The sequence below is a fragment of the Hylobates moloch genome, unplaced genomic scaffold, assembly GCF_009828535.3.
Source record: "Hylobates moloch isolate HMO894 unplaced genomic scaffold, HMol_V3 SCAFFOLD_2, whole genome shotgun sequence".
Classification (NCBI taxonomy): domain Eukaryota; kingdom Metazoa; phylum Chordata; class Mammalia; order Primates; family Hylobatidae; genus Hylobates; species Hylobates moloch.
Window position 1 is genome coordinate 78,047,958 of NW_026652277.1, and position 13,579 is coordinate 78,061,536.

Genomic DNA, 13,579 nt, shown 5'->3' on the forward strand with positions numbered 1-13,579 from the left:
CCTTCCTTAAAATGGAGAATTTGAAAGGTTTTATTCTAATATGTCTTCTACCTTGAAATTTTTTTGTTCTGTTTCTCAATACACTAGGTTAAATTAGTTAAACATATTAATATTCAACAATGTTGCCCTGGAATCTGTCAATAACATTTAATACAAAATGGAGTACTAACCTGGTATTTATCTAAAAAGGAGAGATCTGTGGTCTCATTGAAAGGAACAGAAGATGATGTGACATGAACATATGGATTTAGTTCTGCAATATGTTTAAGTACAGCTTCAGCCCTAAAAAAATAAAATAAACTTTTACTATTCTTTCATTCAATATACTCAAATCTCTTGTTGGACACTGTAATGACATCAGAGGAAACTGACATGTTACAAAATTTCAATGGAAACTTACCTAATAGAAGAAAGAAATCAAGACTTACTTGTCTTAACAGATAACTATACAATCTTGAAATGATATACTATCATATTCCACAGTAAACCACACAATCTCAAAGTGTACCCTAATAGTTCCAAGCTCCAGGCTCCTTAACTTTCTTAATAATTTAGCAACACTAAAGTCCTTCTTTAATAAATTCAAGGAAACACATTTCTAGGTAGCAGTGTAACATATATAAAATATATATTATATATAATATATATTATATAATACATATTATGTAAATATATAAAAAATTTGACAAATACAAATAATTAAGTATATAACAATATTTATTTAGCCACAGTAGTATGAATTTATGGTGATCAATTAAACAACTATGACTGATTGGTGTTCTAGATAAAGGAAATATTCTAAGTAAATGAGTAAAAAAAAAACTCATAATACATAAAAATATCTTTACCTGTATAAATATAAAGTAGAGCACTTTATATTTAAACAACTATGACTGATTGGTGTTCTAGATAAAGGAAATAGTCTAAGTGAATAAATTTAAAAAAAACTCATGATAATACATCAAAATATCTTTACCTGTTTCTCTTATTAACAACATCATCTTCACTGAGAAAGAAGTTGGTTCCTAGATCCCATGCTCGGCATTTTTCTGTATCATGAATTGTAACTGCCTTCAAAAAAGAAAAAAGTATTGGTTGAAGTCAGGAGTTCAAGGATATTCACTCTCTCTACTATTACTGACAATGTACTAGAACTATTATTTTGTGTAATTAGATAATGAAAAGTAAACAAAGGCATAAGAATTAAAATATGTAAAGGTATTCAACCTTGCCCAGAAATGAAATAACTTTTCTCACTTGTTAGATTGGCATAAATCCACAGTTTGACAACATAGTCTATTGGTGAGGGTGAGGTGAATGGGCGACTCTCATATATTACTGATAACAAGGTAAACTGGCTCAACCTCAATGGAAGGAATTTGGCAATCTCTGGCAAAAAGACATATGCATTTATCCTGTGATGCAGCAATCCCACTTTTAGGACTCTATCTCAAAGACACACTGGGAGAAATACAAAAAGATATATATATACAAGAGTATTAAATGTAGCACACTATTTGTAAGACCAAAAGACTGGAAATAATCAAAATGCCCACCAATGGGGAACTGGCTATAAGATGATACATCCACACAATGTATAATCATGCAACTATTAAAAAAAGAATGAAAGATGTATTTATAAATATGGAGTAATCTCTAGGATATGCTGTAAAGAGACAGCAAGGTAAAGAAAAGTAGAGCACTTTATATGAGAAAGGTGGGAGGAGATAAACATATATACCCACACATAAACAGATACACGTGTATGTGTGTATGCATTTACCTATCTACAAAAACAAATGAAGAATAAACCAAATATAAAAACACAGTAACCTAATAAGTGAAGGAAGAAACAAGGTAGCAAGAAGCTAGACTTACCTGAAAATAGTTTGTTTAAAAAATTTGACTTTGAATCATAAATCTCACATAATAGTAAAACTAAACTTTTTAAAAAGCAATCTCTAAAAATCCAAAGCAAAACGAATACATGGACTAAACTGTTTATGGAGTCTGCTATACACAGAGATTTATTTAAAGTGACTTTTAAAAGCAGTTAATTTGCCTGCCAAATCCAGGTAGGATCAAAAAGCTCTAAATTTTTTCAATACATTATTATTAACAATATTGGAATTGGTATTCTGAAACTATGCCATACAAGTAAAATATAATAGGATAAAGAATATATAGGATATATAGGATAAAGCACGTAATGGATCGTTAGAAACCAAAATCCTAATAAGATACAAATATAAAATCACAGAAATAAATATCCTATAATCCAAAGTAAAAATCAGAAATTTTAGTAACACTTTATAAGCCTAAACCTGAAAATCAGAAATGTTAGTGTTTACTCATTATGAACGTTCTACCTCTGCCCACTGAAAAGACTTTGTAAACAGTGACAAAGACTACTGGGGGCTGTGTCCCAAAGCCTCAAAAAACATGAAGAGAACCACAATAACCAAAGATGGAACAATCTGAGCATCAATGAAAATAACTATAATAGATCAAAACACATCAAATTATGTTTAAATCCATGAGTTTATCATAATGTACACATACATATAAATTCACTGGTCAGTACTACAAAATGATGACAGGAAACCACTGATTTTGAAAACTGGTAAGTTAATGGGGAAAAATGTAGTATTTATCCTGCATTTTGTAAATGTACAATCCATACTTTTGTGAAACCAAGAAAGCCATGACTGGAATTTTTTTCTAAAATATAATTTCAGCTAATAAATGAGAAAAGAATGATAAAATATCATCACTGCCCCTAATGAAACAATGAATCTACACAATAATCATTAACAGCTAATAATAATCACAAAAAGAGAGACAACAGAATATTACTGTCTCCTGATGGGAGAACAGCTACGAAACAGTCTTACCAAAAAGAATCAAATCTGAATTGGATTCCCTGGCTATAACTACCAGTTTACAGGAAATACACATGTAGAAGTACATGTGACAAATGACTAGTTTCTTCAACAAATAAATTGCAAGAAAAAACTTAGGCAAGGAAGGGAAACCTACAGATTAAAATAAACCAAGTTCAGTATATGAATTTTACTTGGATCCTGATTAGAATGATACAAGCTTTATATTTGGGAAAATTTGAACTCTAGATATTTGATGACTGTGGTAGACAGGCTTTTAAGATGGCCACAATACTTCCTGCTTCACAGTATTTAGGCCTTCGTGTCATCTCCCACCTTGAGTGTGGCCCGGACCTACTTCTGAGATTACGTTACGAAAGACTGACTTGTCTTGTTAACACACTCTCTTCTCCTGTCTTACTTGTTTACTCTGATGAAGCAAACTGCCACACTGTGAGCTGCCCTATGGAGAAAGCCATACAAGCAAGGAATTGAGGGTGACCTCTGGTCAAGACCCAGCAGGAACTGAAGTCCTCAAGTCTAACAATCCATGAAGAACTAAATCCTACCAAGAATCACAAGAGCCAGCTTGGGAAGCAGATCCTTCCCCAGTCTAGCCTCAAGATGACTGCAGGCCCTGCTAATACCTTGACTGCAGCCTTGTAAGAGACTCCCAGAGAAACCTCAACCAGAGTTTTGCCCGAATCCTGACTCACAGAAACTATGAGATAATAAATGTTGCTTAAGCTACAAATTTTGGGGTAAACTGTTTTACAGCAACATATAAACTAATACAATGGTATTAAGAGCTTGTTACATTTTAGGTGTGAAAATAATATTGCTGCTTCAAAAGATATTCTTATCTTTTAAAGATACTACTAAAATATTTAAGGATGATATAATACAATGTCTGAAATTTACATCAAAATAATTTGGCAGTTGGGGGCAATAAGGAATGGGAAGGACATATATGAAACAAATGTCCCCAAGAGTTGGTAACTGAAGCTTTCCGATGGGTATGTGGGGTTTTGTTAAACAATTCTTTCTACTTTTGCATATTTTTGAAATTTCCATGATTTTTTTTTAAAGTACAGCATTAAAGACAATAATTAAAACAAAGTATAAACAATATTACCACAATAAATGAGCCAAAAAAAAAAAAGGCTCATAACAATTTTTCTTACAAAGGACACTTACTTACCTTAATCCCTGCAAGAACAAGATTCTTTGCTAGAAAGGAAAAGAAAAAGGAATAGCTCAATATTGGGAATACATACTAGATATGTCTTCACAGAGCTTAGTCACATATCTGACTGGATACTTTTAACTTCTTTTTTTACACTTAATACAAGTTCCTTGTCTTAAAAAACTTACAAAATATAGGTTAAAAGTGAAAAAATTAAAATGTGCATAATCACAACACCCAGAGATAATCACTCCTAAAATTTCAATGTATTCTTCCAGACACGTTTTTATGAATACAGTATATGTATGTGTGCTACTTATAATGAATTAATGGATATAGAGAATGATAATTAATGGCTATTAACATCACAAAAAGAAGCAATGAGTCATTATTGGTTCTTTGTGGAAGAATATAACAACATCATGAAATAGTCTGGACAAAGATTAAAAACTGAATCTGATCAACATTTTGGATCTAACTTCCTTTATAGGAAATATAAAGGGAGGCAGTTATTTAAACTATCTTCATTGCTCAAAAGTGTCATACAAAATTAGGAATATAAATATTGCTTACCAATTTCCAAACCAAGACCACCCATCCCACTTAAGAAAACGTGGGACTTGGCCATCTTCTGCATTGCTGTGTCTCCAAGAACGTACCTCTGTCGACTACATGGACAACACAATAAAAAACAAAAAACTATTTCACTAAAATTATAAGTTGTTTGCAAACTAAAAGCCTAGGAACTCAATCCTGCCCACAGACTTGTTCTGAATGATTTGCACAGTGTTTAAACATTTCTGAATTAAATGCCAAATATATGACATATTTTGAAAAATCAGATAATTTGGCACCACAATCCACATTCCCTTCAAGGCAATAGACAGATGGAGTTCAGTAAGAGTTGCCCTGTTTAGGCAGAAGGATTATGTGCTCCAGATTTGCCACAGTCAATTCCTTCCTGTTCCTCTATTACCTCAGTGGCCACTATAAGCATTTGAGTTTGCCATTTCCACCTTAAAACTTTCACCATCAACAGGATTTCTAAGGCAAAAAAAAAAAAAAAAAAAAAATTTGGTTCCCTTCTTGGAGTTCAGATGTTATATAAAGGACCTTGTTAAGTTATGCATCCTAATAGCCACAAGGTGGTAACAGGACAGGAATTTCAAAAAATATACGTTGGCAATTTAAAAGTCTGATATAGTAATAAAGTCAATTGTAAGTGTTTATCTGAAAGAACAATGAAAAGCTTGATGCTATCTTTGAAGATAATATAAATTCCAGTGAATTCTTATAAGAAACATTTTAAAGATTAGTTCGATATAAATAACAAATAATTTCAGAACCCCCTGGGTTATAAGTATTTACTTTCAGAATTAACACATACATGTTTAATGCACATTTGTTTTAAAAATAAATATTTAATTTCCATTATTGCAGCTTTTCATATTCAACATAAAAGCCTGAAAAGGGGTTTCTTATCTAGAGAGACAAAACTTTATTATAAACACAAGCTATCTTTATTTCCTTCCGTTTCATATAAAATATAAAACCTAAACTTTTCTTTTTAAATTGGTACTCAAGACTTTTGTTTTAGAAAGTAAAAACTATCCATTTACACATCAAATATTTATTGAAAATCTACTATAGTATGTACGAAAGTATCTTATATAGTCTTACCACCCTTATGCGTACCCAGAAATAATATACTTAGGTTTTACCTGATTTTAGACTTTATATAGATGGAATCACTTTGAAAGTCTTTTATCTTGTTTCTTTTGAATGAAATTATTTATGAGATGGACTTACACTGATGTCTACAACTGGTCATTAATATTCATTTATGTTGTATTCTGACCATTCTTATAAACATCTCCCGGTACACACTTAAAGTTGTTTCTCTAATACAAGCTTGTCCAATCCATGGTCCACAGGCTGCATGTGGCCCAGGACAGCTTTGAATGTGGCCCAATACAAATTTGTAAACTTTCTTAAAACATTATGAGATTTTTTTGCAATTTTTTTTTTTTTAGTTCATCAGCTATCATTACTGTTAGTGGATTCTATGTGTGGTCCAAGACAATTATTCTTCTTCCAATGTGGCCCAGGCAAGCAAAAAGATTGGACACCCCTGCTCTAATGTATATCCCCAGAGAGGAAATGCAGAATTTAAGAATATGTATACCTTCAACTTCATTAGATAGTGCCAAACTGTTTTCCAAAATGGATGTACCAGGCTGGATGTGGTGGCTCACACCTATAATCCCAGCACTTTGGGAGGCTGAGATGGGGGGATTACTTGAGCTCAGGAGTTCAAGACCAGCCTGGGCAATACGGCAAAACCCCATCTCTATAAAAACTACAAAAATTAGCAGGATGTGGTGGTGGGTGCGCAGTAAGTCCCAGCTACTTGGATGGCTGAAGCAGGAGAATCGCTTGAGCCAGGGAGGTGGAGGTTGCAGTGAGCCAAGATCATGCCATTGCACTCCAGCTTGGGCGACGGGAATGAAATCCTGTTTCAAACAAAACAAAACAACCTCCCTGCCCCCCGGCCCAAAATCAAAGTGGATGTAGCAAGTTACCCTTCTTTTGGCAGTGCATCAAAATCTCTGCAATTTCACATCCTGGCTGTGCAGGCTTCGTCTTTAGAAGGGCATGCTTACAGGGCTAGCCCTTGGTTGGCACTTGTGAACTTGGCTCTTGAAATATTTCCTACACTAATAAATACAATTTTCTTTTTTTTCTAGTTACCTGAAATAAAACCCATTAATATTTAGATTTTAGTTTCTCAACTACTAATGTAAAATGTTAATGTTAAGAGCATCTCAAGTTTTGATAAGAGTACTTTATTATTTTCCCATTTTAATTATGATTTTTTTAATGTGTTAATCCAAAGTATATTTCGAAATTTCTAATTTTATGGGAAATTTTTAAGTTATCACTTGTATTAACTTCCCGCTTAAATGCATTGTGAATAGATATCACAATCTGTATAACTCTTTAATATTTGAGAATTTCTTTGGTCAATTTTACAAACAGTTGCCTGTGTTCCTGAAAAGAACGTGGATTCTACAGCTGTTAAAGATACAAGGTTCTTTATATGTGCATTAGGTTAATTTTAATCATCGTGTTGATGAAATCTATACCTGTTTGGATTTTTTGTCTGCTTGTTCTCTTGATTACTAAAAGCAACATTTCAAAAATCTTCCACTATAACCATAAATTTGTCTATTGTCTTTGTATCTCACTGCCTGAACCGTGCCTGGCATGTAATAATAACTGAGTTTTTACTATGCATCACATGTTGTTTTAAGTGTTTTACTTGTATTAACTCATTTATTCCTCACAAAAATACTAGAGATAATTTCTATGATTATTCTCATTTTTACAGACAGGAATACATAAGCACCTAGAAGTAAGGAATTTACACGTAGTGGAGCTTAAGAGTCAATCCAGGCAGTCTAGCCTTAGCATCCATACTCTTAACTATTAAGCCACAATGCATACAGATTAAGAAAGCCAAATCATTCCTCAAGGTTTATGAGAGAGAGAAAAAAACAACCATCAGTTCCCTGACCTAATTCTTTCCTACCCTGATTCCCACTCCCCAAAGATAACTAGTCTCAATTTTTTAGTCATTTCTCTTAATATTTACTCCCGTATTTCTAAATAACACGTGTATACTTTTATTTCTTGAGTTTTTGAGTTTTATAATTACCTATTAACTTCCTACTAAGAAAGATGAATGATCTTTCTGAAACAAATCTAGTCAAACCATTTTCTTGCTTAAAAAACCCCAATGGTTTTCTATTTCCTTTACAATAAAGTCTAAACTCTTTAGTCACAAGGCGTTCATAAACTAGTCCCTGCTTAGTTCTCTAGTCTCATCTTTTGCCTCACGACGAATCATACCCAATTTAGATGAAACTGGACTTTTCTGAGTTGATGTTAGAACAAGTTCAGACTTTTGTTACTACTGGGATGTAATAAAAGTATTTTGCATTATGAGGACAAAAAGTTGGGAGGCCAGGAGCAAATGCTACACTTTGAATGTGTTTCCCGGAGTTTGTGTGCTGGAAACTTAATCCCCGTTAGGTAGGGCCTAATGTGAAGTGTTGCCTAGTGGGAGGTGTTTAGGTCATGAGGGCTCTACCCTCATGAATTGATTAATACCATTATTGTAGGAGTGGGTTCATTATTGTGGGAGTGGGTTACGTCTAAAAGTAGGTTCAGCCCCCTATTGCCCTCTCTTACTCTTGCCCTTCTGCCTTCCACCACGGGATGATGCAGTAATAAGCCCCTCACCAGATATGACCCCTTGATCTTACACTTCCTAGCCTCCATAACTGTGAGCCAAATAAATTTCTGTTTAGTCACCAAAGGGAAAGGCACTAATTAAGTGCCTTCTTTGTACCAAGTAATATGTGAGGTACTTTGCAGTTAAATGACACTTAAATGCAGTGAAGTTCATAATGTTAATAGGTAGTAAAGATGGGATTAAAGAGCTGAGAGTATAACTGCAAGGACCAGCATTGTTACATTACAGCTGACTCTACTAAATGACTATATAACAGTGAACGTAGCAGAAATCCCTATTGATTAAAAATTCACCCTTTTATGAAACAATAACATCTCCCTACAGTTTTTACCCACTAGTCTTAGTTTTATTCCCTTGGGGCCATAGAGAACTTGTCTAAATCCTTCTTTGATGTAGTACCCCTCCAAACATTTGAAGATGGCATTCAGGTTCTAGATGTTTCTTTCTCTAAGCTAAACATCTCCAGTTCCTTAAACAATTCCAAGCATAACATCATTTTGAGTACCCCTCAGCACTAATTACTTTCTTCTGGACATACTTCATTATCTTTATCATGCATGCATATATTTATTAACATACCGATTTCAAGCCAGGCACTTGCTTGGGGTTCACTGTGCAGAGATCATAACAACAACAATTTCGTATGGCTGCTATGAGGATTACATATTAAATAAAATACGTAAACTACTAGAATGTCTGTGACATGGTACTGGGAGAGACAGATAGACTAAAGATGAGTGGCTGCCTGAAGAAATGAGAGTTGGAGTGAGAAGAAAAGAATTATAAAGGCACACAAATAAAATGTTTGGGTGTAGTGGGGTGCGATGGCTCACACCTGTAATCCCAGCAATTTGGGAGGCTGAAGCAGGAGGATCACTTGAGACCAGGAGTTTGAGACCAGCCTGGGCAATATGGTGAGACCCCCATCTCTACACAAAAATGTGAAAATTAGCCAGGTGTGGTGGCACACACCTGTGGTCCTACCTACTCAGGAGGCTGAGGTGGGAGGATTGCTTGAGCCTAACAGTTTGCAGTTACAGAGAGCCATGATCACGCCACTGCACTCAAGCTTGGCAACAGCAAGATCATGTCTCTAAAAAAAAAAAAAAAAAATCAAAAACATCCTATAGTTTTTACATAAAATCTTTAAGACTTTTCTTTTTTTTCTGAGACGGAGTCTCGCTCTGTCACCCAGGCTGGACTGCAGTGCTGCAATCTCGGCTCCCTGCAACCTCTGCCTCCCGGGTTCAAGTGATTCTCCTGTCTCAGCCTCCTGAGTAGCTGGGATTACAGGTGCGTGCCACCATGCTTGGCTAATTTTTGTATTTTTAGTAGAGACGGGGTTTCACCATGTTGGTCAGGCTGGTCTCAAACTCCTGTTATCCGCCTGCCTCAGCCTCCCAAAGTGCTGGGATTACAGGCGTCAGCCACTGCACCCGACCAATATTTTCCTTAAGATATAAAATATTATTATTCCTATTTACACACGAGAAACTTTGTAAAAGAAAGATGAAGTAACTAGCTCCAGTTCATATAAATGTCAGGATTGGGATATGAACTCTTACATCTGTCTCCAAAGGCCACGTTAACTCCACTGTACCAATGTTTCTCTAACAAGTAGACATTTGCTGAACATCTACTCATTTTACATTTAAAGTATGTAGCTGTATACACATTTAAAAATGAAGGTCTTGAACTTGGAAGGAGAAATCTGAAGAGAGACTCAAATATCACTAACATAAAGAGATACCTAAAATCATGGGAATAAATGATGTGAACTAGAATCTAGATTATGAACTAAGTGAACTAGAATATGAACTAAGAAAAATCCTCATCATTTAGCTCCCAGTTATAAGTGAGAACATGTGGTATTTGGTTTTCTGTTCCTACATTAGTTTGCTAAGGATAATGGCTTCCAGCTCCATCTATGTCCCTGCAAAGGACATGATCTCATTCTTTTAAATAATCAGTACCACAAACCCCCATGACGCAAGTTTACATATGTAGCAAACCTGCATTTGCACCCCTGAATTTAACAGTTAAAAAACAAAAAGAAAAATCCTCAAGTTGGAACCTGGCATTTATGATGCAGAAAAAAAGAATTTAAGAAAAATATCTGAGAAAGAAGAGTCATAGTAGTAAAAGCAAATTCAGAAAGACTGGTATTCTGGAAGCTAGAGGAAAGCGTTTCCTCTAGGATTACACTAGAATAAAAGGTTTAGATGCTTAAAGTAGTATTCCATCTAAAGACCTAGGAATGCCCTGATTCTGCTTCGATATTAACCCTTTCTTCATATAGTGATCTCTACACCGGAAATTATATGCAAGGAAGAACAGAATAGATAAAAATACCATTTTATTATCATCTGAATCAGCCTTAATCCCATTCAATAGAGGGTTCTTTCGTAAAAGCAGCTAAAAAACCAAGCCTGGAGTCCTAAATTGGGACTCATTCATTTCTTCAGATACATCTTGTGATCAGCAGACTCATGCACATCTTCAGAGAAAAGGAAAGAAATGGCCAGGGAATAGGCTCAAGTCTAATTTACCTAACAATAAAGATCAAAGATAGAGAGAACTCAGAATACCATCAGAGGCAGTAAAAAATAAAACCCCTCAGAGAGAGAGAACGCAGAATACTATCAGAGTCAGTCCAAAATAAAACCCCTCTGAGATTCTAAGAAAAAGTTTAGAATCCATTGATTAGTAAACTATGAGATGGCTTAAGATTGAGTAGTAATAAGAAAAATAAAATTTTTCTTCAGAAAGATGCTTTGTTCAACTGGGTACTAAAATTGCTCTAAAAGATATTTCCTAAATATATATGTACAAATATTAAAAACATCTTAGTTGATATTTAAGATTTGTAGATTTTTCAAAAGGTTTAGTTTTATAGGAAAATCTAATTGTTTAGAAGGAAAATTATAACCTAAGGCACAGTTATTTATGGCTGTAAAAAACCTGTGTACCTAGTAAATACTAACTAAATTTCAATAATAGCATCTAGGAAAACAAAAACAATAGTGGATATTTACTAGATTTCAATTACACAGAGTCCCTGACTTATGATGGTCTAACGTACTGATTTTTCAACTCTACAATGGTGCAGAAGTGACACACATTCAGTAGAAACCATACTTTGAGTACCCATACAACCATTCCGATTTTTACTTTCAGTACAGTTTTCAATAAATTGTATGAGATATTCAACACTTTATTATAAAACAGTCTTTGTATTAGATGATTTTGCCTAACTATAGGCTAAGGTAAGTGTTCCAAGAATACCTAAGGTACGCTAGGCTAAGATGTAATGTTCAGGTTAGGTGTACTATATGCATTTTCAACTTAACAATATTTTCAGCTTATGGGTTTATCAGGACATAACTCCATTTTAAATCAATAAGCATCTGTATAGTATACAAATATCTAGGAGGAAATAAACAACATTTAAAGTATCAATCTTACATATCTCAACATATAAGATGCCAGAAAGTTACACTCTTTAACTTTCAGGAAAAATGAATTTACATGTATCTGGGCTGTTATAAAGAAACTCATTTGCTCAAAATGCCCCAATTCCTGAGAAAAGAGAAGTTTGTTTTTCTATCTAACTTTTTCGGCTGTCAGAATTTCCCAGATATAAAGGATGATCTTATTGTAGCAGCTTCATGTCAGAATTCAGAAGTCAGGGAATGTTGTACCTGGCCAGTAATACTGGTTTTTGCCTAAGGATGGAATGTGTAAGTGCCTTCTTAGTATCATCACTTCTTCTATTGTTAGTACCATCTGTACCTTTTTCAGACTTTTTTGTCATATCCTTAGTTTTGCTTCCTGCCCAGCCACTGAACTGCCAACTACGTAGACAATGTACCTAGCCTTAGGTTCCAGTCTACAAGCCAATCTGAACCCACTGTCTTCCCTAATCATTCAATAATCATTTAATGAGTATCCGCTAAGACTCAGACACTGTGTCATAGTCTATGACTTAGAAAAGCTCATGGTCTGATAGAGTTGACATACATGTGAACAAATACTATGTGATAATGTGCTTATTTAATAGCAATAAAAATAAGATGCTTTAGGGCTAAGCAGAAAGGATGAGAAGTAACTCAGGCAAGATATCACAGAGCAGACATAGGAGTGAGTTCTTAAAGGATCACTGGAAGGTATTTTTGAGGCACAAAAGAGCAATATAGGAAAAAACAGTTGAGGTAAAAAGGTATAAACTGCAATTACCTATCTTATCTCTGGTAAAAAAGTAGTCTAATATGGCCAGTGTATTCAGAGGAAAAGGTGGTTAGGGCCTTCAATAAATGTTGCTGGGAAAACTAGATTTCCAAATGCTAAAGAATGAAACTGGACCCTTATACCATACAAAATAATCAAATCAAGATGAATCAAAGACTTAAATGTAAGATCTGCAACTATAAAACTCCTAGAAGAAAACAGGAAAGAGGCCTCATAACACTGGTGATGGCACAGATTTCCTGGATAATACCAAAGGCACACATAACAAAAGCAAAAATCGACAAATGGGACTACATGAAACTAAAAACCAGTAAAGGAAACAATCAACAAAACGAAAAGGCAACCTACAGAATGAGAGAAAGTATTTGTAAACCATGTATGTGATAAGGGGTTAATAATATCCAAAGGAATGCCTATAACTCAATACCAAAAAACCCCTGAACTGACCCAATCTTTAAAAATGGACAAAGAGTTTGAATAAATGTTTCTCCAAAGACATGCACATAGCCAACAAGTATATGAAAAGGTGCTCAACATTCACTAATCATCAAGGAAATACAAACCAAAACCACAATGAGAGATCACCTCACACCTGTATGGATGACCATTATAAAACAAAACAAAACATAGCAAGTATTGGCAACAATGTGGAGAAATTGGAACTTTTGTGCACTGTTGGAAATGTAGAATGGTGCAGCTGCTACGGAAAACAGTATGAAGCTTCCTCGAAAATTAAAAAATAGAATTACCATACAATCCAGCAATTCCATTTTGGGTATTTCTCCAAAATAATTAGAAACAAGATCTTGAAGAAATATTTGCTATATAGATCTGCTATACGACAATGTACACAGAGTTAACAATATAGTTGACCCTTGAACAACATGAGTTTCAAACGCACAGGTCCATTTATATGCAGATTTTTTTCAATAAATATACTGAAAA

General features: G+C 34.4%; 1 protein-coding gene across 2 annotated transcripts in view; it reads right to left on the reverse strand.

Annotated features, from left to right (window-relative positions):
* The window catches only part of UBA6 (ubiquitin like modifier activating enzyme 6), an 87,167-nt gene that overhangs the window by 63,400 nt on the left and 10,188 nt on the right, over positions 1–13,579 (reverse strand). For both annotated transcript variants that reach the window (XM_032151881.2, XM_032151888.2), the window contains exons 3-6: positions 4,642–4,736; positions 4,084–4,112; positions 977–1,071; positions 171–282 (exon numbers count right to left, since the gene is read on the reverse strand). In XM_032151881.2, coding sequence (XP_032007772.1) covers positions 171–282; positions 977–1,071; positions 4,084–4,112; positions 4,642–4,736 — 331 coding nt within the window. The remainder of the gene's footprint in view (positions 1–170; positions 283–976; positions 1,072–4,083; positions 4,113–4,641; positions 4,737–13,579) is intronic.